General features: G+C 39.9%; 1 protein-coding gene across 5 annotated transcripts in view; it reads left to right on the top strand.

The window, feature by feature from the left end:
• Ecpas (Ecm29 proteasome adaptor and scaffold) overlaps positions 1–25170 on the top strand; it is a 108677-nt gene that overhangs the window by 3017 nt on the left and 80490 nt on the right. For 2 of the 5 annotated variants that reach the window (XM_029562526.1, XM_008831121.3), the window contains exon 2: positions 4753–4856. The exons of the other annotated variants lie outside the window; for them this stretch is intronic. In XM_029562526.1, coding sequence (XP_029418386.1) covers positions 4835–4856 — 22 coding nt within the window. In that variant the 5' untranslated portion in view covers positions 4753–4834. The remainder of the gene's footprint in view (positions 1–4752; positions 4857–25170) is intronic. 5 annotated transcript variants of the gene reach the window in all.

The following is a 25170-nucleotide window of genomic DNA, read 5'->3' as shown; positions in this document are numbered from 1 at the left end:
CTGGATTCGCTATGGAGACCAGGCTGGCCTTGAACTCACAGAGATCCACCTTGCTTCCCAAGTGCTGGGATTAAAGGCATGTGCCACCACTCTCGGCCCTGCCTTTATTTTTTAAATTGACATACTGTATAGTGTTTGCCTTTCTGTTGTAGCATGTAAATATATTAAAATCTGAGTTACTGGTAGGAATGGGAAAAATGAGAGGAAGAATTAGATACCATTTTGAAGTGGCTCAAATATTTGTCTATCAATCTGTATGTATCTGTATATCCAGGTACCAGTTAAGGTGCACATCTGGTAAGGAATTTATTGGTGTTGGCAACTAAACTTAAAAACATATAGTCCAGTTCTAGCTGTTCCACTGTTTTCTTTGGTCAAATCATCAAAGAAATATGTTGACTTAGTTTCTGTTTTTCTTTGGGAAAGAGCAACGATTAGCAATTGGCATACTAGAATAACTTAATTTGAAACCATATACATAGTGTTGGTTAAGAAATTTCATCTAAGGAACTTGACATGGTGGCACATGTTGGTAATCCCAAACACTTGGGAACTGAGGCAGGAGGAGCTCTAGTTTGAGGCCAGCCTGAACTACATTCATAGCAAAATCCTGTCATACACACACACACACACACACACACACACACACACACACTTTTCATTTCTGAATGGCTATATATAGTAAGAAAAGATGATAAAATGTGCTTTGAAGGTTCTCTGTAAAGGCTAATTCTAGTATTTTATTTTTTATTATTTTTGAGATTGGTTTTGCTGTGTTACCCATGCTGGTCTCTGGGGATCCTCCTGCCTCAGTCCTGAGTGCTAGGACTACAGGCTGTTTGTACTATGGTTTCTGATGTCTGGGTGCCAGCATTGTTTCTTACTCTACTATTTCATGATGAAACTCAACATACAGAAGAACTGAGAGTGAATATTTATACACTTACCACCCAGATTCTGCCTGGGGCAGCACTGCTCAGGGTACTGAGCGCTCCATCTCTGTCCATAGCCATTTGCAGTTGTGTTTGCCACCCTACTTTGCAGGAACCCTTGAGACGTAGAATTGACTCTTAGCCTCCCTCTTTCCTTCCTTCCTTCCTTCCCTCTTGCTCTCCCTCTCCTTGAGACAGGGCTAGCCTCAAACTCTTGATCCTTTTTCTGGGATTACAGAGGTGTGCCACCATGCCACCCTTATTGATTGATTGAATAATATTGAACATGGAAGTGGCCAAAAGGTAGGAAGACAAGATAATCTTGAGTTTTGTGAGACTTTGTAATCATTTTTACTTGGAATCAGGTGATTATAATAGAGTAAGTATAAGACCAGTGTTCACCGAGAGTGCACCTACTCACCATGGATTCCTCAGAAGGATCCTGTGAGTTTGATACTACTGTCTTCTCACTGGTGGAATCTTCATTATACATAGTTGGAGCTTGAACTCAGATTCTCTGATTTTAAAATTTGTCAATTCTGCTTTGCCACTGTAGAGACTTACTGCAAGAGAGAATGTACAGTTTATAAAAAGAAGCTTTTCAGTAGTTTTTTTCTTCTTCCTGTGTAGGGATCAGACCCAGGAGGGCCTCTAGTGTGCTGGGCAAGGGCTCCACTATGGAGTAACCCAGCCTTGGGGTAACGTTCTGCTGTTGGTTGAACAAAATGGTTTAGATTTTTGGATAGTATGCCAAAAAAGAGAACAATGATTTCAGATTATTAAATGAGCTTCTTAAATCTAGTTTGTAAATTACTTATAGTAATTACTTAGAGTCTATGGTTTCCTTTATATTTAGGCCCACATTTGCAAATAAAATAGAATTCAGTGGAGGGTAGATGGCTAGTTTTTCTTCTAAGGTTATCCTTTGTTGGTTCATGGAAAAGCTGAACCTGTAACAGTGTTTCAGTAGCTGGTAGAGATGCCTCTGACAGAAGGAAAAAAGCATTTCAGACTTTTCACCTGGTCAGCTGCTTAGTGGTTTCATGTTCTTGGCCCTAGAATCTGATCTTTGTTGGGTTACAGACAACTCTTAAAGGAGCAACAGCCTGTAATCTTAAGGCATGTGCTATTCAAGTTGACCATTAGACACTGCCATGGGAAACCTTAGTTGTACAGTTTGTCAGGTTCCTGAAGACTTCTGAGAGTGGCTTTCAGAGGCTCATATGTGGGTGTGAAGCTGGTGTGTAGCTGGGTAGTTGAACAGGATTCTCTGAGCTTACTGACTAGCCCCTCAAGGATGATCATTGTAATGACAGGCATACATGCTGCTGAGCTGATCTTTGTAGAAAGACTGTCAAGACAATATAATTAAATTTTGGTTACTTAAATAGGAAAGCCGAGATGGAAGATGACAATGGGATTTCTCTTTCCCTTTTTTATTAACTCTATCCCACTTTTCATGTCTACTGTATTCTGTTTTGAATTATGCTTTCAGCAAGCAGCAGTTTTAATAAAGGCCAATGTCAGTAGTTGGCGCTGAGACATTGACCTTGTTCAGAAGATAGATGTTAAAATTGTAGGCAGTGCTAATGTGCTCAGATGGTTTGATCCAGTTGATCTTTTCTTTCAGGGCTGGCCAAGACTCTGCTTTGATGCTTGCTATGTTGTGTGGCATGTTTTACCAACATACTTTCCAATTCAGTAAGCAGACTTTTAAAATTGAGTGAATAATTTGTGGTCCTGTCCTCAGAGGGCTTATAATTAGACCCAGATTTGTATGTTAATATAAATAGCTAACGTGAAGCATGATTTGAGAAATGCTTAACATAGGCTTTGGAAACCTCAAAGAATGAGCATGCATTCTAGGGCCCAGGAATGATAGCTTACACTGAGACATAGAGGTAGGATATTACAGTCCTGCCTTTTAGAAAAAGGCAAGTAAATCTGACGTGAGAGAGATGAGGGTTCTTTACTGAGGCTGTGGAAAGAACTTGAAAAGGAGATAAATTGCAGAGCCTGAGATTGTGATGCCTTTATTATTTAGGATCTGGAGCAAATTACCCTACTTTGTTGAGTCTCGGTTTGTTTCTCATAAAATGGGGATAATGAGACATACTCATGGTGTTATTAGGATTCATGTGTATGAAGATGCTCTGTATAAACAATGAAGGTTTCTATAATTTTAGTAACATTTTTGGTGTGTGGGGCAAGAGCAGATGATGCTGGAAAGATAGGTTGGGGCCAGAGTTTTGTAGAAGTGCCAGCATAAAGAGTTTGAACTTTGTTTTGTAGACAGCAGAGGACCATCAAAGGCTCTTAGCAGGGGTATAACACGGGCAGACCAGTTGTATAAGGATAACAGGTGGCAATGGTATAATATTTGAAGAATCCAGAGATCAAGCTGGGTGTGGTGGTGCATGCCTTTAGTCCCAGCACTTGGGAGGCGGAGGCAGGCGAATCTCTGAGTTCAAGGCCAGCCTGGTTTACAGAGTGAGTTCCAGGCCAGCTGGGGCTACAGGGAGACCCTGTCTCAAAAAAAAAAAAAAAAAAAAAAAAAAAACAAAAAAAGTTTACAAAAAAGAATCCAGAGATCAAGAGTACAAGGCTAATAAAGAGAGCAGAGCATCACAGTGGCTAAAAGAAGTGTAGGAATTGGAACAGTGGAAATGGATTTGGCAAGGAAGAAATATTAACCTTGAATCTCTAAAATAGGCAGATGTTGTTGGCCAGTAGATGAAGGTTGTTAAAGAGAAGGAAGAGTTAGGGGTGATTTTAAGAATCTGACTGGAGTTGGGAGGGTAGATGAATAGAAGAGAGTGTAGCCTTTAGGCAGACTTGGGAAATTGGAAGTGGAGGAAAAACAAAAACAAGATTGTGTTCAACAAATAATTTGTTGAATGAGGCATCCTTGTTGAACAGTTTAAGAGGAATGTTTCCGGTGGTAGTCAGTGCCTCTGAATTTAGAGGCACATGTCCTTGAACACAAACACCGCCTAACTTTGGGGTCTTTTCTCTTTTGTAAAATGGGATCACAACAAAACTGTCTTACAGGATTATTCTAAGAATGAGAAGAAGTGATGCATGATGCATGTTAAAAACTTGGCACAGTGTTGGGCACATGGGGTGAAAGTGTATGGGAACCTTGCTTTTAAAGCTTTGGAGAGTGTGGGAATGATGGAATCATGGGATTGGATGGGTTGTTCCAGCTGTTTGGAAGCTATGAATATGTAGGGGTCAGCTGACAAGATTCAAGGAAGGAGATGAGGCATGCTGGGAGAGGTCATGGGTTACTAGAGTTGTACCTGTTAAACTTTTTTTTTCCTTCTCAGTATTTGAGACAGGGCTTCACCATGTAGCCCATGTTGGCCTCAAACTCTTGATCCAACAGCTTCAGCTTCCTAACTGCTTAACCATTTATATTTCTCAGTTGTAATCCTAACAACATGTATACCTACGAAAATCCTTCTTGTACAACTGTTGTATAACTGAGATACTTTCTTTAATTTTAATGCAAGGTTTTAATATGTTTATGACATACACATAATGTAATAAAATATATGTTGATTAGTATTGGAGTTTCTTAGTCTTTAGTGAGTAATTATCAAAGTATTTTTTGAAGCTTTATATAGGTTCAATTCTGTTTATGGACATACTCTTTATCTGTTCCAAAAATTGGTAATCACTCTGTTTTTCCTCATTCTGATTTGCAAAGGATGGCGTCAGAGGTGTTAGCAAGAAATGAAAAGTGCTTATTTTTCTTAAAATGGTAGCTATGCGTATAAATCTTTAATTGTATTTTTTTTGGTGTTCTAAATAATAGATTCTTTATACAATTGCATATGTACGAGTGGATGAACATACCATTGATGATCCAGAGGATTTTTGTCAAGATTGGATAAACCATGTATCACATTGATTGTAGAGGTTAGTAGATTTAGTTCCTGAGGATATGTGCATTTTTTTATAGCAGCATTTAAAAATGCAGATTATTAGGTAGTAATTTTCTCCTAAGATCTTCATTTTTGTTTTATTTTTCCTTTTCCTAGTTATCTGAGAGAATGAGTGAAGTTCATGTTAGTTTGTATGTGCCTGATGTCTCTATTCCCTGTGCTGGTAAATGTAAAAAAAAAAACACTAGCAAGAAAGAAGAAAAAGCTGAAATGTGAAGATGCTGCTTAGCATTGTGCACAGGAAGACGATGGATGGCAGTTTACAAGTACTGTTATCTGCTTCACAGAAAACATTTTAGTTTCAGGAACATTATGGAATTAATTGTTTAATTTGTGAAAAGAGGTTTTGTAGGAGGCATCATCGTGGTAATTGGGTATTTCCGATTCTACCCCATTGATACGTGGTTTGTTTTTTTTTAAACTATTTAACTGTACTTTATTATGAGGCAGAACAAGAGTGTGGTGCCAGTTTTGCTCTTCAGTAACATGGGATAGGCCTTTGAAACTCCATAAATTCAGATTGTCGTTTTCTTATATGAAGAACTCTATATCCGGTAACTACCTAGGATTTAGTATCGTGTCCAAACGGCACTTTCTGGCTGTCTTCTATGACTCAGCTACTTCACTCTTCCCTCTGGGACTTTCCCTTACTTTTCAGTATGTTCACTGCTGATTATGTATTTGATACTCAATTCATTTATGCGATATTTTGAGAGATGGAATATTTTCTAAACCCGAGTTAACATCAGAGTAAGTTTTGGTTTATTTTTCCTATTTTGCCTAACTTTGTTTCTGAAGTGTGTGGAGAAATGGAAAATTGGGAGGTTGGAAGAATTGTTTAGTAGAGCAATAAGGACATTGCTTATTCCCTTCTGAGTTCTTTAACTGTTTTGGATGGGCCCTATGAGAGTTCTTAATACCTTTATGATATACTGAAGATAAGTAGGCCAAACCACAAATGCTAGGATTTAAATAGTGACTTAAATAAATGTTCTAGCCCGTTTGGTAGTGCATGCATGCAGTCTACTCAGGAAGCAGAGGAAGAGGCGGAAGGGTTGTCACAACTTTGAGGCCAACCTGGGCTACACAGTGAGTGCCAGGCCAGCCAGGGCTTTGGTGTGAGATCCTGTCTCAAATAAACAAAACAAACCAGAACATTTTAAGTTTTTCACATTCAAATGAGCATTGTTCTTCCAAGCAATTAACTGCCTTGGTGGATATTAACTATCCTACATTTGACTTATGTGCAACCTGAATTCTTTCATAGTATCTCCTTCAAATTGGACTTCCTAAGTCAAGGGAATCCTTCTGTTCACCACTTTGCTAAAATGGATTTCTAACTGAGCATCTGGCTCTGGGGGAAAAGGCCTGTTAGGGAGATGAGGGATTGTAAACCTAAGAGTGTGTGTTAGGAGAATGGTGCTTAGTCATTATATTTAGGGTGCAGATAAAGACTCTTGCTGTCATATCACCTGGCCCAAACCTGTCATTTCCCTCCCTTTTGTCATTTCCCTCCCTTCTCTATGTGTGTGAAGGGGTGAGGAGGCAAGGAGGTGGTGGTGCGGAGCTGAGGTGAGCAGGAAGTGGGAAACCTTGTATGGGTCATATTGGGGTGGTAGGGGGTTTAAAGTAGCCTGGCATCTTATGCAGAAGGCTAGGATTTCACAAGTGCCAAGAAACACACTCATCCTTGCTCTAAGGATTTGATACTCATACATTTATGTGCAAGGATGTGTGACTTTTCCTGGGGAAATGTTAATGTCTGTTCACCTTCAATAGGACACTAATGGCAGACCAAAGAGATGATCCCACCCATGTCTAGCTTGGTGAAGCAAGGAATTTATTTGGGTTACTTACAGGATTGTGGGCAAGGGGTTACTTACCTAGAGAATTCAAGACTCAGAGACAGCCGCAGGACTAAAAGGCCCACTCCAGCTTGGGTTACAATTCATGAAAGTTGCATTCCTAGCCCTTCCTGCCTACCTGGAAGGCAGTTTGGTGGAAGAGTTTCCCTTTCTCAGCAGTTATTTACTGCTTATGGACCAGAGGGAAGAGCCTCTGGGTCTTAAAACTTTGAGCTTCCTGAGCCTCATAAATTTTGAGAACTTCCTGAGCTTCTAGAGTTTCATTAGCATCCTAAGTCTAAACCCTTTCTCCTCCCTCCAGGAAGGAGTGTTTCAATTTGGAGAAATTGACTTTGCTACAGGGGATTTCTTGATTGGGACATTTGCTTGGAGACAGGGAAATGCTTTCACTGCCTTAGTTCTCAGGGGTAGGAGTACCAGGAGGGGCTGCATAGTAGGGACCCAGGATTCATTGGGAAGGCTCCTTTGGGCTGCCCTCATTAGAGGAATACAGTGCCTGCAAGAAGCCATGATGGAGTGCTTCTTCTCCACACTCCCCATAGACTGTGTTTGTGCTTACTACTGGACTTCTTAACATTTGCTTTTTTTTTTTTCTAAAACATTTTATTTATTTTATTTTATGTGTGTGAGTGTGTTGCCTGCATGTGTGTAAATGAACCCATCTCACAGAGTTTCCGTGGAGGTCAGATCCCCTGGAATTAGTGTTACAGACAGTTGTTAGCCTCCATGTGGGTGCTGGGAACCGAACTTGGGTCCTCTGCAAGAGCAGCCAGTGTTCTTAACCGTTGAGCCATCTCTCCAGACCCCTGCTTCCTTTCTTTTTTGCAGATGTGAGCTGTATAACCCTCTAAATGAACTTTATGATACATGAGGAATTAATATTCTCTGTATTCATCAGTGTCTGAGCATCTGCTCTCTGCAAGGGACTGAGTTAAGTTTTGGGATAAAGAGACTCAGTTTTAGGTTCTGAGCTGAAGCAGGAAGATGGAGATGAGTATGCAGGAGGGTGGAGTCAGATTCAGATCACACCACAGATTGCCACTGTGTCCAGGAAAGGGAGATTTGGGAAGTTATGAATAGCTAGCAAAAGATGATCATTGCCAAGAGAGGTGTAGCAAATGTCAGTGGCACAGGCGATGAGTGTAGCGGAACAGAGACAGGCTCCTGTAGTAGCCTGAGGAATTTTTCTCAGAGATTTCTACTTAGGTGAAGCCTGGATTCTTTACCACAGAAGAGAATTTCAGGAGGAGTCAGTATGAAGCAGAGTTGGTGTTCATTAAGAGATTTTTAACATAGATTTAAACTTTGGGGTTAACAGAAAGAGAAGTGCTCAGTTGGGAAAGACAGGATAGACCTAAATGTGGGCCTGGGCTACGGAAGAGGGAGTTGCAGTTAATTGTCGTTGCAGTAAACCATATATATATGATTTTGGTGGGTTTTGAAGTTACAACTCAGAGGGTTGCTAAAGAGCTTAAATTTGATCCTAGGTTGGTTCCTGATGGGCACTGGGTAAGATTATAGCTAATAAGTAAAGCCTTGGGTTACAAGACTCTGTTCCCTACCCATGGCCCCTTAATTTTCCCAGTCTTTGTATCTTGTCTTAGAAAAGGCCTGTGGAAGTCTGTAGGACCAGCATGGGGAGGTGTGTGTGTATGTGGTATGTAGCATGTAGTACTTGAGTTGGACCTCAAGTGGAATGGATTTGAATGTGTGTAGATTGAGGAGTAGTCTGGTGTATTTAGGGGAGTATATTCTCTTGATTTGGCTGGTCAAAAGAATTGGGCTAGGAAAAAATGAATGTGGTGGCACACACCTTGATTCCAGCACTTGGGAGGGGATGGCAGAAGATCTGGAGTTTGAGGACAGCCTAGGCTATATCCAAGACTGTCTCAAAAGAATTTGCCTGGGAGAATTGATTGTACATGTGAAAAGCTATTGGGATTTGATTTGGATGGCTTTTGGGGTATGATGATATCCGTAGTTGAGAATGTTCATTGGGTCTAGATTGCCTACTCCTAGGAAGGACTCCCTTTCTGATCTGACATGGCATTGGAAACGGTTTACTTTTAAAAATGTACTTTTGTGGAAGTGTGCTTTTGTTTCCTTAGTCAAGATCTTTCGTTTATATCTGGATCAAGCTGTAAGTTGGCTTAAGCAAAGATGGGCACTTACAAGGAATCCAAGTATCTTCTGGAATGGAGAGGGACCTTCAAGAGGGATTTGGAACTGCAGACTAGAAGTTATTCAGATTTTCTTCCAGCTTTTCTGTGCCATTGTGCCATTCTTTCTTTAGGCCAACTTTCTCTGATTCTGTGATTCACAGGGTAGGGCACAGATGCCCCATCACCTGCTAGTTGAGGCTTTCACATTCAGCCAATCAGAGGAGGCTGCATACAGTTGTCTCATAAGATTTAGTATCTTCTCCATCTACTTTGCTGAAAAGATAATATAATTTCGCATATTGGAAGGAAGGAGCATTGTGATTGGAAATGGATTGCCGCTTAATAGCTTTGTAATCTTGATCAACATAATTTTTGTAGGTGTTTTCATCCCATCTGGAAATTAGAGTCACTGTTATGTACTTCTGTATTCACTTTGGAGGGAGATACTGTGCTCTGGCATACAGTACCTGTATGGTACTTTATCTGCATGGTAAAGCTCTCTTTGGGTCCAACTTCTGATTCTGTTTCTCATTTAGTGGCCTTTGGCAAGCCAGTCAGGTCATGAGCTCCAGTTTTAGTAAATTTGAGTTTTTCACCTGTAAATGCAAACAGTATCTATCTGTATTGCATCATGCTTTTCTGAGCCTCCAAAAGCCATGTGGCTATCATATATATGCACGAACACATATAAATATATATGCATGTAAACCAGAATATATATGGACAGTGCTCATATATACACTATCCATCAAAAAGTCTACATTTTGTTATTAGCTTTAGGTTTTTTTTGGTCTTTTTGAGACGGGGTCTCTCTGTAGCCCCAGTTGGCCTAGAACTCACTATGTAGACCAGGCTGGCTTTGAACTCACAGTGATCCGCCTGCCTCTGCCTCCTGCTCTGCCTCCTGAGTGCTGGGATTAAAGGCATGTGCCACCACGCCCAGCTAGCTTCAGGTTTTTTTTTTTTTAAATAAATAATATTGCAGAGAAAATCAAACTCTCTGTTGTTATTGCTGTCCCCCCCACCCATCCCCACCTTTGTATATTTCCTCTTCTCCCTACTTGACCAGAGGTGGTTGGCCATTCCTGTAATGTATGTAACTTTCCTGTAATGTATGGAAACTTTCTATATCTTGCAACCCTGTTTTACATACAGCTCTTTCTGCCACTTATTTTCTTGGATTGATCTTAAAATTTTCAAATATCCTGTACTCTTGGACAAGTACATGCAGTTCTTAGTTATTTTCACCACTGTGTGGCCCTGCTGCACTTCATTCTCCCATTGACTGATGTTTAGATTGCTTTCCTTCTTTGCTCTTACTAACCTAGCCTACTGGCTGTGAGCAGTTTGATGCATGTGATCTTGCGCTTAGCTCTTCTGAGGAGATTTGTTTTTTTTTCGGTCAAGATTCTGCTGTATAAAGGAAGAGCTCCCTCCCTCCCTCCCCTACTCCCTCGCATTCATTCATTGATTCATTCTTTTTCTTGTTTTTGGCTTTTGGGATGGTATCTTACACTGTAGCTCAGGTTGGCCTGGAGCTGTGTAGCCCATCTGCCTGCAAACTTGTGGCAGTTCTATATCAGCCTTTAGAATCCTCAGGTTATAGTTGTGAGTCACCATACCCAGCTTAAGTATTTATGTTCAATTTTTCTTAGTTAAAAACATAATAGTTATTTATAGCTTACCTTTTTTTTTTTTTTTAAACTATGTAGAACTGGTGTTTTATGTTGTTTTTTTTTTTTTGGTCTTTTTGAGACAGGGTCTCTCTGTAGCCCCTGCTGTCCTGGAACTCACTATATAGACCAGGCTGGCCTTGAACTCACAGAGATCCGCCTGCCTCTGCCTTCCAAGTACTGGGATTAAAGGCATGCGCCACCATGCCCAGTGGTGTTTTATGTTTTTAATTTTGTTTGAGTTTTATCCTTGAGTATGTGCTGTTTGAATTTTTTATTTTCAAATTTTCATTTTAAAACTTTAAAATCTTTTACCAATGTCATTACTTTAAAAAACATTTTATTTGTTATTTTTATTTTTATATGTATTTGTGTATTATATGCATGTATGTAAGTACACCTGTGTTGTGCAATGCTTGCAGATGACAGAAGAGGCCGTCAAATTCCCTGGAACTTGAGTTACGGACAGTTGTTATCTACTATGTTGGTGCTGGGATTTGAACCTGGGTCTTCTGCAAGAACAGCCAGTACTCTTAACCACTGAGCCATCTCTCCAGTCCCCCCCATGTCATTACTTTAACTGAAAGTGACTTTTTGATATTTTATGTATTTCTGATTGTCTGTTCTGCTCTCTATTTCAATCTCTTGATTTGTCTCTTTGTGTACTTTTACTACAGACAGTCTTAATTACTATTAACTTTATAGTAAATCTTGAAATCTAGTAGGGCAACTCACTTTGGTTGAAAATTATTGATTATTCTTGGTTCTTTGATATTCCATATTCTGTTCTACTCATTCACTTGAATTCTATGATCATGTCTTCACTTTTCAAGAGCTCTAGAGAATATTTGGTTGTGGAGCATCTTGCTATTTTGTAGTACTGAATTTAATTGTGGACATTTTAATGTTTGCCAGATATCTTTAGTTCTCTCCTCTGGGCACAGAATAGATTTTGGTGCCCGGTGGCCTTACAGTTTAGGGACATGGTGCATGTGTAAGGCATGAGATTAATTTAGTGTGTTTGTTGAATACAAGGGTTGGGAATATGGCTCCAGACAGCAGAGTTTCAAATGGAGTTGACCCTATCAGCCCTGCTACTGACCAGAGCCCTCCTCCTGAGCTTGAGGAGTATTGTGAGGAGCTAGTGTTTGTTTCCTTAAGCTCGGGAGTTTTGGGCAATATTAGCACAGAATCATCTAATCTGTTGTCTTATAAGAAGTCAGGGAATATTTCTGTTCTTTGTTTATTCTAGTCTTAAGAATTATAGTTCTGAACCGGGTATGGTGGCATACGCTTTTAATCTCAGGGATACAGAGGCAGGCAGATCTCTGTGACTTCAAGGTCAGCCTGGTCTACATAGCAAGTTCCAGGCCAGCTGGGGCCACAGGGAGACCCTGTCTCAAAAAAAGACCAAAAATAAAAGCAAACAAAAAAGGTTACATTTTCTTTTGTTCTCATGTGACTCAGTTGACATCTGCACTGTGATCTGCATGCAACATGATGCGCTTCTTGTACACATTTTGTCTCAAATGTTAGAGAAGCTACAAAATAAAGTTTGTAATATTTCCTGTTTATTTTTCAGATTGCATTTTCTTGAACCTTTAGTTCAGTTTGCTTAAAAGTGATAATAGTGTATATTTTTGTCTTGTTCAAGATTTCGTATACAATGTGATATTTGTTGTAGTTTTACAGAGATATGTTCTGTGAGATTATGGTAATGTTCTTCAGGACTGGTTGTTTACAAATCCACATTTATAAGCTCTGTTCTGTGAGACTGGGGTTCTGGTTTACCAATTAAGTTCCTATTTGAAGATTTTTTTTTTCTGTCTCAGAATACCACCCGTCCCTGAAACTGTATTGTTTTACCTTTCATATTTAGATATTTTTGGGTGATTGGACTCAGAGTCTTATACATACTAAACACATACTCTGTCATTGACCACCTCTAGCTCTTCATATTTAGGTTTATGATTTATCAGATCATAAAGGGTAAGTGTTTTTTTTTTCCATATTGCAATGTATTTGATTTAGTACAGTTTGCTGAAAACACTACCATTTACCCATTGCATTGCAGTGGTAACTTTGTTGTAAAACATGTGACTTATATTGTTTCTTTTTCTTTTTTTTTTTTATCTTTTTGAGACAGGGTGTCCCTGTAGCCCCAGCTGTCCTGGAACTCACTATGTAGACCAGGCTGGCCTTGAACTCACAGAGATCCACCTGCCTCTGCCTCCCGAGTGCAGGGATTAAAGGTGTGTGCCACCATGCCTGGCTTATATTGTTTCTTTTATTTTAATTTTTGTTTTATTTTATGTGTATGAGTGTATTGCCTGCATGTGTGTAAGTGTACCTGCAATGTCTGTGGAGGTCAGAAGAGGGCATCAGATCCCTTGGAACTAGAGTTATAGATGGTTGTTAGCCAGCATGTGGGTGCTGGGAACTGAACCCCAGTCTTCTGTAAGAGCAGCCAGTGCTCTTAACCTCCGAACCATCTCTCTTGCTCCTCTGTTTGTTTCTTAAAGTTTATTTCTGTAAGTTTTCAACTGTTCCATTTTTGTACCACCCTGCACTTTTAATTTTTGAAGTTTTTCATAAGGTTCATGTCTTACCATATAAACTGTTTTTCTTCTACAGGATCATCTTGGCAAATCTTGGCAGTGTTTTAACTTCTTTTACTTTAAAGGTCATCATTGGCAAATCTTGGTCCTTTACATAATATAGAGTCAGCCTTTTAGTAGTCTTTAAAATATCTGTTGGGTTGCTATTTGAATAATGTCTGCCAGTACAAATTGAGTAACTCCTATCTGAAAGGCTTGGGACCAGAACTATTTTGGATATCTGAGTCCTGTTTTTAGATTTCTTTTTTCCCCGCTCCCTCCACCCCGGTTTTAGATTTTTAAAAAGTGTTTACGTTTTTATAAGGAGCTATCTTAGGGATAAGACTCAGGTCTAAACACAAAATTCATTTATGTCTTCTATTTATATACATAGACTGAAGGTAATTTTATACAACATATTTAATAGACATGTATTTTGACTGTGATCCATCATTTCAGGTCAAGTATGGACCTTTCTACTTGTATTATCAAAAGTTTTGGATTGTGGAGCATTTCAGATTTTGAATTATTGGATAGAAGATGGATAAACAGTCCCCAATTTTATTGTTTTGTGCTCCATGACTATCGTGTCCCCTTTCAGTGTTCCTCAGTTCCTCACAGTCTAGTGTATTTTGGTTTTCTGCTTAGAGGCCTTGCACAATTTTCCCTAAATTAATTTCTAGATATTTGATATGTAGTAGGTGTTTTCAAATTTGATTGATGATTGCTCGACACAGTCTTGCCATGTAGCCCAGCCTATCCTTGAATACATGATCCTTCTGCCTGAGCTTCGTAAGCTATGATTACAAGTGTGTGCCATATGCCAGGATCACAATATTTTATTTATTTATTTTTATTAATTTGAGACAGGGTCTCACTGTGTAAACCAGATTTACCTCTTAACACACAGAGATCTGCCTCCTGAGTGCTGTGAATAAAGGGATGGGTTACCACACTTGACCTGCAATTTTTATTTTATTTAATTAATTAATTGATTTATTTTCTTTAGTCTTTTTGAGATAGGATCTCCCTGTAGCCCCAGCTAGCCTGGAACTAGCTACGTAGATCACACAGCCTGCCTATTCCTCCTGAATACTAGGATTAAAGGTGTGTGCCATTATGCCTGACCTCAAATTTTATTTTTTAATGGTTTATTGTTGGTATTTAGAAAATCAACTGATTTTTATATTTTGTTCTAGTAATTTATCTCTAGATTATTTTTGATTTTCTGTATGTCAGTAGCATCTGGAATTAGTGAACATATTTTTCCTTTCCAATCTTAGTACATTTTATTTTCTTATTATTTTGGAAAATATTTGCAGTAAAAATTTGAGTAGAATTAGTTTTTTGCAGTGATAAAAATTGAACCTAGGGCCTTGTACATAGGAGACACACACTCTACAACTGAGCTATATTCCCAGCCCTTGAACAGAATTCTTTAAGAAAAAATGTGTATTTATTTCTATTTTATGTGAATAAGTGTTTGCTGGCATACCACTGTGTCTGTGTGGTTGGTGCCTGTGAAGGTCAGAGGCTGGTGTCAGATCCACTGGAACTGGAGTTACAGATGGTTGTTAGCTTCCATGTGGGTGCTAGAAACTGAATCTGGATCCTCTGCAAGAGCAACCAGTGTGCTTAACTGGTGAGCTCTCCATCTCTCCAGCCCCAAGAATTCTTTTAAAATATTTTATTTAGGGGGCTGGAGAGATGGCTCAGTGGTTAAAAGCACTAACTGCTCTTGCAGAAGACCCTAGTTTGGTCCCCAGTTACCCACATGGTGGCTAACAACCATCCATGACTACAGTTCCAGGGGATCTGACACCCTCTTGTGACCTCCACAGACATTGTATGACATGAGTACATGACATGAGTCATGACATGAGTACATACATGAGTACATGATGCCCTCTTCTGGCCTCCATAAGCATTTCACACACAGGTGCACTTATATACATGCAGGAAACCACTCATAAAGTAAAAATAAATAAAATAATAAGTAAAACTAACTAGAAAATTAATCTGATTTTAAGGCATAATTTATAATTGTAAATTGTATCATTGTGATCTGTCCTTGAAAATAATAAATCATGTAATTATAACTTTGTAAAATATATGTTAATTTCTTGGGCTGGCAAGATAGTTCAGTGGCTTACTGCCAAGCCTGTTGACCTGAATTTGATCTCTAGAATCCACGTGGAGAATGACAAGAATGATTCCAGCAAATTGTCCTCTGACCTCCCATAATTTTAGCTCTCAGGCCTGGCTTAGTTTTCCTTTGGTGGTGGTAAATGGGGATATTGGCATCCAATGTAGGATTCCTCCTATCCGTGAGACTCTACAAGTAATCCTAGGTGATAGAATATGTGTTCTGAAACCAGAAAACTTGGTAAATTCCCAACATACTGACTTTTATAGTAGTAAACTTTCTTTAAAAATAAGATAAAATTCAAGAAATAATGTATTTTATTTTTTACATTGTGTGTGTGTGTGTGTGTGTGTGTGTGTGTAGTAAATCAGAGGACAACTTGCTCTAGTCAGTTTTCTTCTTCTAAGAGTAGAGTCTGGGGATTAAATACAGATCCTAGGCTTGATGGCAAGTATCTTTTCCTACTGAGCCATCTCTCCAGCCCAAGAAATAATGTATTTTCAAAGACAATAACCACACAGCACAGGTACATACTGTATAAAACTATGTGGTATTCCAGTCATATCTAACAGGTTAAGGGTGTGATCCTCCATAAGACTCTGCTTACTTTAGACACCTCTCACAAATTGAGGCACTCTTAGGGCCGCCATCATTTTTGATCAGTTGGCTACACATTGGAGGTTTTCACAAACTCCCTAATTTGCTAATTTACTAATTTGCCTCAGTCTCTCCAGTGTTGGGATGACAGGTGTGTATTGCAAAGGCTGACACAATACGCAGGGTTTTTATTGGCAAGATATTATTAAAGCATATACTTGGTCTTTTTAGGGTGATATATCTCCTTTCTGAGTTATTTCTTAGCATGAACTATTTAGGACCTCTCTCTGTCAATTACTTCCTTGTCATAGGCCCCCTGATGTGGTTAGATGGGGTCCCATCATTAGATAACAAAGATATTCTGATAACCCAGGAAGTTCCAAGGATCTATAGTTACCTCCTTGGATCAGGGACATAGGTCAGGCAGATTCTTTATTATGTGGTAATATAAAAACCACACATATGGTATGATAGCTGTAGATATATAATACGTCACACAATTTTTATCTATAAACTCCTTGTGAAGCAACCTGTACATTTTATAGAAGAGGAAAATAACCATTGAGAGGTTTAGTTCATTAACTGAAACCAGTAAATAACATATCTGACAGGAAAGTAGAGGTCTGTTGGCTCCATTATATTTCCTGGACCCTCTAAGAGAATCATTAGTTGGGCTTTCTCAAGGCTATATTACAATAATTATATAGTTTATGAATTTTTTAAAATTTAAAAGTTCCTATAATATATGTAAAGGAACTATTGCATCATTTTTTAATGTATGGTTTCATATGTGTATATGTAGATACTCTTAAAATCTGGATACTTTTTTTTAAGACAAGGTCTCCCATGTAAGCCTGGCTGGCCTGGAACTATGTAGACCAGACTGGCCTTGAACTCACTGACATCTGCTTGCCTCTGCCTCCCGGGAGAGTGCTGGGATTAAAGGCATATGCTACCATGTCCAGCTCAAAAATCTGGATATTTTTTGATTGAAGCTTTTCTTAACTAATTGATATGAAAAAAAGAATATGTTCCTAAGCTACATTTGAGACTGAGTATTCATAAAACTTGGACTTTATATGATTATATTTTTTTAGCCATTAGACACTTGGTAAATGCTGTGTGGGGAGGGAAAAGAAAGGGTAGGAGTTTTCTGGTTTGTTTGTATTTACTAGTCCTACAGTATCTGTTCACTAACCTCCACTGGGCCTTTAACTTCTGCACAGTTTTATGTTACCACAAGTTTTCTTTTCTTTACCCGAACAGTTGTAAATCTTTTCCTACTGTTGTCACATCTCTGACTTACTCTCTGCCTTTCACACAGCACTATAAGACGTCATTTCAGTTTTGTAGCAACAAGGAGAAACCATCAGGAAGCAGTTCTTACAAACCTCTCTGAGACAGACAGGAGGCCTGAACCCCTATGAAGGAACCATGTTGAGGGACGTCAGTGTTGTTGGACAAAGTTCCTTGAAGAAAATGTTAAATTTTTATTGTAAATACTCCTTACTGTTTTCTTCTTTTTCATTTAAAGAATAATTGAGGCTATTAAGGGTGAGTTGCTAAACTGACAGCTGTGCCAGACCGCCTTTTTTGTCTCGTTGCCTTGAAGGGGAATAGCACCTTCTTAGGCACTTTTGAGCCCTTCTTGGACACTTGAGGAAATTCCACTTAGTTGCAAGAATGACTGTGACCATGGCTGCTGCTGTAGCTGTGACGTCGGCTTTAGGAGGTCTTGCTCTAGTCACAGCTTTCACTGACTCTGGGACACTTTACTTTGGCCATTACAGGGCATGGTGATCTTTAGGTGACACTACCTATGTTGTTATTTCCATTCAGAACAGGAGCGAGGATACTTTCCCTTGTGACTTGGCAAAAGTTTGATTGGTAGAGGCAGGAGTCTGTGCACGTGTAAAGCTTATCATTGGTGGAAGTAGAATCTGTGCACAAGCCTGCCCTGCCCCATCTCTGGCTGTACAAGCAGCCTGTTTCTCTCAGCTTCATTGGAACAGCCTTAGGCTTCCTGCCTATGTACCACTAACCCCCTGGGTTGTAACATTCAGTGCTAAAGCCTTTCCTTAATGCTCTCTCTCTCTCTCTCTCTCTCTCTCTCTCTCTCTCTCTCTCAGATAGGATCTCATGTAGCCTAGGGATAGCCTTCAATTCTTGATTCTCCTGCCCCCTGAGTGTGAGATTACAGGTGTGTGATACTGTGCCTGGCTACCAGCTGTGATTGTTTTTGTGTTGGATAATTTTTCAGTTCTATAATGGTTAATATTCATTGTCAACTTGTCAGTGCAACTTCACTGCACATACCTGTGAAGGAGTCTCTAAATTAGGTTCATTAAGGTGGGAAGATGTACCCCGGCTCTGGGCAGCACCATTCGTAGGCTAGGGTCTTGGTCTGAATGAAAAGGAGAAAGGCTGGAAAATGGCTTAGTGGTTAAGAGTACATACTGTTCTTGCAGAGGACCCAAGTTTGGATCCCAGCACCATACCTGGCAGCTCAAACTACAGGTAACTCTAGCTCCAGGGGATCTGATGACCTCTTTTGGCATCCACAGACACCTGTACTCATCTGTATATTCACATAGACTCACACACAATTAAAAAATTAAAAAAAATTTTTAAGAGAAGAAAAGGTGAGCTGGGCAGCAGCCATGTAATCCTTGCTCCTGACTGTGGATGCCGTGTGAATGGCCGCCTGATGATCTTGCTGCCGTGTCTTTCCCTCTGATGAATTGCATCCTGAAATGGAGAGAAATAAGCCCTCCCTTCCCAAATTGCTTTTGTCAGGTATTTGATCACAACAATGGAAAAAGTAACTCAAGTCCCCTCCAACTCTGAATATAGGACAGATCTTTCTATTTCTGTTTTGATGTTGGGATTTGAACTCCAGTTTCTGCAGTAGTAAGTATATGTTGTGCCATAAACTACCCTATAGCCTCCTAAGTCTTTATTTTCTCCTTCGTCCTTCTCTCTTAGCCCCCACCCCTATCTCTTTTTCCTTTAATCAGTGTCTCACCAAACCCCGCAGTTGGCCTTGAGCTCTTTATCCTCTTGTTTCAGCCTCTTGAGTGCTGGAATTACAGGTTGGCTCCATCATGCCTGACTAAAATCTTTTTATTTTTCCTGACTAAAATCTTTATTCAGGCTACAAAATACTTTAAATTCTTTTCTTTTTGTTTTATTTCATAATGAACAGATTTTAAAGACCCTAGGAAAGTTTTGAATTTCCTGCATTACTCCAAAGGAAATTCTAGGAGGATCCAGGTAGACTTGACTACAGAAAGCAAAAGAATAAGATACTAGAAGAAAATATGGATAAGTATACATGTTAGGTATCTCCAAGGCTACTCCCAGGTTCAGAGTCTAGGAGGACTCACAGGACTCAAAATATGTTTGTACCCCAGCTTGGCTCTATTGTAGCAGAATCACCGAAGGGAAATGCTATATGGACTGAAGTCTGAGGAAACCAGATATAAGCTTCCAAGAGTCCTCTCCCAGCAGTCACACAAAACAGGCTTTTAATTCTTGTCTGTGAGTTGTGACAACATGTGAAGTGCCAGGGTTACTCACCAGAGACAGTGTTGAGTTTTTCATTGGAGGTGGTCACATTGGAACTTGGATTAGTTACTTTTCTGTTACCATTATAAAATACTATGATCAAGGCAATTTACTGAAGAAATAGTTTATTTGGGCTTAGGGTTCCAGAGGAAGAGCCTATACTCATGGAGGAGGCATGTCAGGAGGTGACCACAGCAGAAAGCTGAGCGCTCACATCTCCAATGGCAAACAAGATGCAGAGAGCACCATCTGGAAGTGGAGCAAGGCTGTGAACTCTCCAAGCCTTCCCCCAGTGACATACTTCCTCCAGAAAGCCACATCGCCCAAGCCTCCCCCAATAGGGCCACCAACTGGGGACTGAGTGTTCAAATACTGAGCCTGTGGGGAACATTTTCATCTAAACCATCACTATACCCTTTGCCCAAAATGTATCAGAATTCCTCCTACAAGAAAAGCTGGTGTTTAGTATGAAACATAATTGTTTGTATAAACAGTTCAAGCATGGTGAGTCATTTTTATCTGTTCTGGGGTTGGCGAGAATTCTCTTGCAATCCACGTTTCCAGGTGTGAAGCAGATCTGCTATATTAACTTTTATGCAGTGTAATTGTTTTAATAATCTTGTCATGAGAAAGCATTGTAAACATGATGAGAAGAAACTCAAAAGCCATAGAAAGAAGTAATGATCAATTGAACTGTATTTTAAAAACTTAGACATCTAAAGGAAAAAGTTCTATAGGGGGTCAGAGGGAAATTGGATTTTTTTTTTTTTGCCATATGGGAGAAAAGGGGGATTTTGTTCCCCCGGTTTGTAAAAGCTCTTAAAAGGACTGGAGAGACAGATGGTTCAGTGGGTAAAAATGCTTGCCACACAAGCCTGCTAATAAGTTTGATTCCCAGAATCTGTATAAAGGTGGGAGAGGACTCCACAAAGTTTCTTCTGACCTCACATATGTACTGTGGTATATGCGTGCTCCTCTCTCTCTCTCTCTCTCTCTCTCTCTGTCTCTCTCTGTCTCTCTCTCTCTCTCTCTCTGTCTCTCTCTCTCTCTCTCTCTCTCACACACACACACACACACGTTGATGTACAATAATAAAAGTAAAATTTTTTACTTCTCTGAGCGATGGCTCAGTGGTTAAGAGTACCAGTTAAGAGTACTCACTGGCAGTACCCAGCTCACTTTCTTCTTTTTGTTCAAACTGACCCCAGCTTATGGAGTGGTACCACCTTCATTCCCGATGGGTCTTTTCACCTCACTTAACTAAATCTAGAAATTCCTTTATAGACATGCCCAGACATTTGTCTCCCAGTTGATTCTGGATCTGTCAAGTTGATTGTATTAACAGTCACACACAGACACATATTTAACTGATTTTCTGAAGGAAATAAGAAATAATGTCTCTCATTTCTCATAAATGAAATAATATTTGACAGATAAATAATATAAAGACTATGAGGAAGATGGAACTTGTTCCTGGCTCCAAAATGCTGTTTAACGTCTCTTAGAACCTTCTGCAATGAGGTGGAGAGTAGCAGTTCTTACAACTAAAAGCTTATGAGAGGTAGATATGAATTTTAGATTCTCTTTGAATCATCAGAACATTTGGTTCCATTCCTTATTTTGGAAAAGATTCTTTTGAGACTTTTGTCTGTTTTGTCACTGTGACAGAATACTTGAGACTGGGTAATTTATAATGAAAAGACACTTCTTTCCTTTTTTTTTTTTTCCCCCTTGGAGATCTGTGTTATGTATCCTAGGCTGGCCTTAAACTTGCTATGTAACCAAGGATTCCTTTGAACTTCAGATCTTCCTGCTTCCACCTCCTAAGTGCCACTTTGCTTGGTTTATGTGGTACTGAGCTTTCTACCAACTGAGCTACATCCCCAACCTAATATTTATGTTTCTGAAAGCTGGAAGCCTACAATTGAGGGGCCTGCAAATGGTGAGGGTTTTTGTGCTACATTTATCTATGTGGAAGGATAAAAGGACAAGAGGAGTCTGTTTTTAGAACAAGCCTACTCTGGTGATAACTACCCCATTTTTGTGATAGTAATGTTAGTCTGTTTCTCAGAACAGAGCATACATCACTGCCTCTCATTAGACCCTACCTCCCAACATTGGAGACCAAGTTTCCAACACATGATTGTTGGAGAACATATTTAACTAGCTGCTGGCTTTTTTTTTTTTTTTTTTTTTGGTCTTTTTTGAGATGGGGTTTTATAGCCCTAGCTGACCTGGAACTCACTGTGTAGACCAGGCTGAGCTCCATCTCACAGAGATCTGCCTCTGCCTCCCGAGTGCTGAGATTAAAGGCATGTGCCACCACTCCTGGCTTGACATTTTAGTTTTTTTTTTTCTTAAATTTTTAGAATTACAGTTGTGTATTTGTGCAGGGGGGGAGGGGGAAGGGAAAGCTGAGGGTTCCTCAGAGGACTCTGTGGGAGTTGGTTGCCTCTCACTACCATGTCCTGGGACTTGAACTCAATTTATCAAGTCATCAGGCTTGGCCACCAAGCCATCTCACTGACTTTTTTTTTTTTTTTTTGAGACAAGGTCTCTCTGTAGTCCCAGCTGACCTGGAACTTGCTATATAGACCAAGCAAACCTCAATCTCACAGAGCTCTGTCTCTCTCTGCCTCCCTAGTGCTGGGAGTGTGCCCAGTGTGTGCCACTATGCCCGGCAGATTCTTGTTATGTAGGCCATAGTGGCCTTGAATTTGTGATTCCCCTGACTCAGCCTTTGAATACAGGGTGGTGTCACATCCAGCTTGATTAGCTTTTACTTGAAGTTCAGATGTGTCTTAAGAATGGACAGTATTACATTGACCCTTCTGCATTGAATGTGAAAAGCTTTACCTCTTCCTGCTGCAGATGGACCCTCACATGATATTTGGTGCTCCTTCTTTGTATTACTGCATCCCATTACAGATAGTTCTGTTGTATTTCACATATTATATTTAGCCTTCTTGTGAGGAAGAGTAGGAAGGGGTAAGTATTATACTGGGGGTACAGTTAGAAGCACCCACATGATTATATGAAAAAGGACCAATTCTCTCTCTCTTTTAACTTTAGCATAGATTTTTCTAGGTTAAATTGTTATGAAGAATTTAGCTTTCTGCCTTTGTCTATAGAATAGTGTTTCTGTAATTCCTGTAGCTCAAATCTGGGGGTAATTCCCACTGCTTAAGAGCTATAAGGCACTGAGGAATATGCTCCTTACCTGCAACTTCCACATGTGATATGACTTGAATTCACCATTCCTAAGAATTTCTTTTATAGCAATACTCAGTTTTCAAATAGAATCATATGGCCTAATAATCTTGGAGTTTACCTACCTACCTTCCATGCCTTCTGCTTTTCCTTTATTATTTTATCTTTAAAACTAAACTTGAACTTTACTTGAGATTTTACCAGTCTTTAATGTCCCCTCCCCAGGATTCTACTTAAGGCGCCATTTAATTGTCTTGTACCTCCATCTTCTCTGAGACAGTTTCTCAATCTTGTCTTGCTTTTCATGATCTTGTGAGTCTTGAGGAGTACCTGTCAGGTGGCCCATAGAATGTCTTTCAGTTGGGTTTTCTGTTATTTCACTCATAAGTGGACTGGGATTATGGGATGGAATGAATGCCAGAGAGGTGAAATGTCTTTCTTGCCAGATCTTATTCATAAATATATCACATGGTGACACTGCTGGTGTTGACCTTCTTTTCTTGAATGAGAGTACTTTTCTGTTTTCTCCTTTGTGAAGTTAACTGTTTTTTCTTCTGTTCTTTATACATAGTCACTAAATCTAGTCTACCCTGAAAAGGGGAAAAGAGGCAGGAATGAAGCCCCACCTCCTTTTGGAAAGTACCTACATGCGTTGAGCTCTTCTATAAGAAAGACTGGCCTCTTTACCCCACTTTATTTAATCATTTATTGATGTCAGTATGGACCCATGTAGATTTTGAGTTTGACTTTTAATCCAGCACTATGTTATTTATTGTGTTTTGTTACTTGATCCAGTGTTGGCTACTGGGAGCTCTTTCAGACTGATTCCTGTATCTTTTTGACATTTTTGTGCCATCTCTAACACTATATTTCAGTCTTATCTTTTTTCTTGTCCCAAGTTCTAGAATGGCATTGGCACCAAGATGCTGGCTACAGGCTTGCCATTGCTTCTGGGGTTCTGGTGCTTCTTGTCCTTCTAGGGCCTGCTGGCTGACTGCTCCGTCTATCCGCCTGCCTTCACAGAATTACAATGGGAAATTTGAGGCAAACAAAAAAAGTAACTATCAGTATCTGTTATGAAACTTGGCTAATTATCCATCAGTGGTAGTTATGACCCCTGACCCTTGTCTGTTGGCTAACCTTCTACCCATTATTTGAAGTAAATCCCAGTGACTATATTACTTCACCTGTAAATATTTCAGTCTTTCTCTAAATAGTCAAGACTTCAAAAATCTCTTCTTAAACTGAGATTTGGTTGACACAGGGCCAAAATCAAGGTTCAGAATGCTTCCAGCTCATTGCCATTGACAGTTTTTTTTTTTTAACATTTTTAAAATTATTTTTTATTTTATGTGTTCAAGTATATTGCTTGCGTGTATGTGAGTGCACCTGTGTTGTGCAATGCCTTGGAGGTCAGAAGAGGGCTTTGGATTCCCCTGGAACTGGAGTTAAGGATGATTCATAGCTGCCATGTAGGTACTGGGAATCAAACCTGGGTCCTCTGTAAGAGCAGTCAGTGCTCTTAACAGCTGAGCCATCTCTCCAGCCCTGCCATTGACAGTAAATTTGTGTGTGTGTGTGCACATGTGTTGTGTATGTGCATGTGTGTTGTGCACTGCAGCACACGGAAGTTAGAGGACACTGGTTGTCCTGCTTTATTGCTCTCTGCTTTGTTCATTTGAGGCAGGGTTGCTCACTGAACCTGGAGCTAGACTGCTGACCATCAGGCCCCAGGGATCCGCCTATATCTGCCTATCCACAGTGCTACAGTTACAGTTATACATGTGACTACACCCAGGTTTTTACTTGTGTTCTGGTGATTTGAATTCAGATCCTCATGCTTCCACAGTAAGCACTCCTACTTGCTGAATCAGACCCCCATCTTCCTCCTGTTTTTATTTTTATTTTTTAAATATTTTATTATTTTTATTTTATGCATATGAGTGTATTGTCTACATATTGATAGGTGCACCTGTGTCATGCAGTACCCTCGGAGGTTAGAAGAGGGTATCAGATCTGGAACTGGCGATGTGGATGGTTGTTAGCCACCATGTAGATCCTGGGAACTGAACCTGGGTCCTCTGTAACAGCACCGAGTGCTCTTAACTGCTGAGCCATCTTAGATCCCTGTTTTTTTTTTTTTTTGGCCTTTTTGAGACGGTCTCCCTGTAGCCCCAGCTAGCCTGGAACTCATGATGTAGACCAGGCCAGCCTTGAACTCACAGAGATCCGCCCGCCTCTGCCTCCCGAGTGTTAGAACAAAAGGCGTGTGCCACCACGCTCAGCCCTTTTTATTTTTTTGAGACAGTGTCTTGCCAGAGTCCAGGCTGGCCTTGAACGTACAGTGATCCTCCTGCCTTAGCCTCCCCAAGTACTGGGATTACAGGCATGTAGCACCACCATGCTTTGTGTCACCAATAATTCTTGTAAGAGCCTATGAGAAACAAATAAAACTATCATCATAACAGTAT

Source organism: Nannospalax galili, unplaced genomic scaffold, assembly GCF_000622305.1.
Source record: "Nannospalax galili isolate Female #2095 unplaced genomic scaffold, S.galili_v1.0 scaffold1255, whole genome shotgun sequence".
Lineage (NCBI taxonomy): Eukaryota > Metazoa > Chordata > Mammalia > Rodentia > Spalacidae > Nannospalax > Nannospalax galili.
This window is presented reverse-complemented; position numbering and strand designations above follow the sequence as displayed.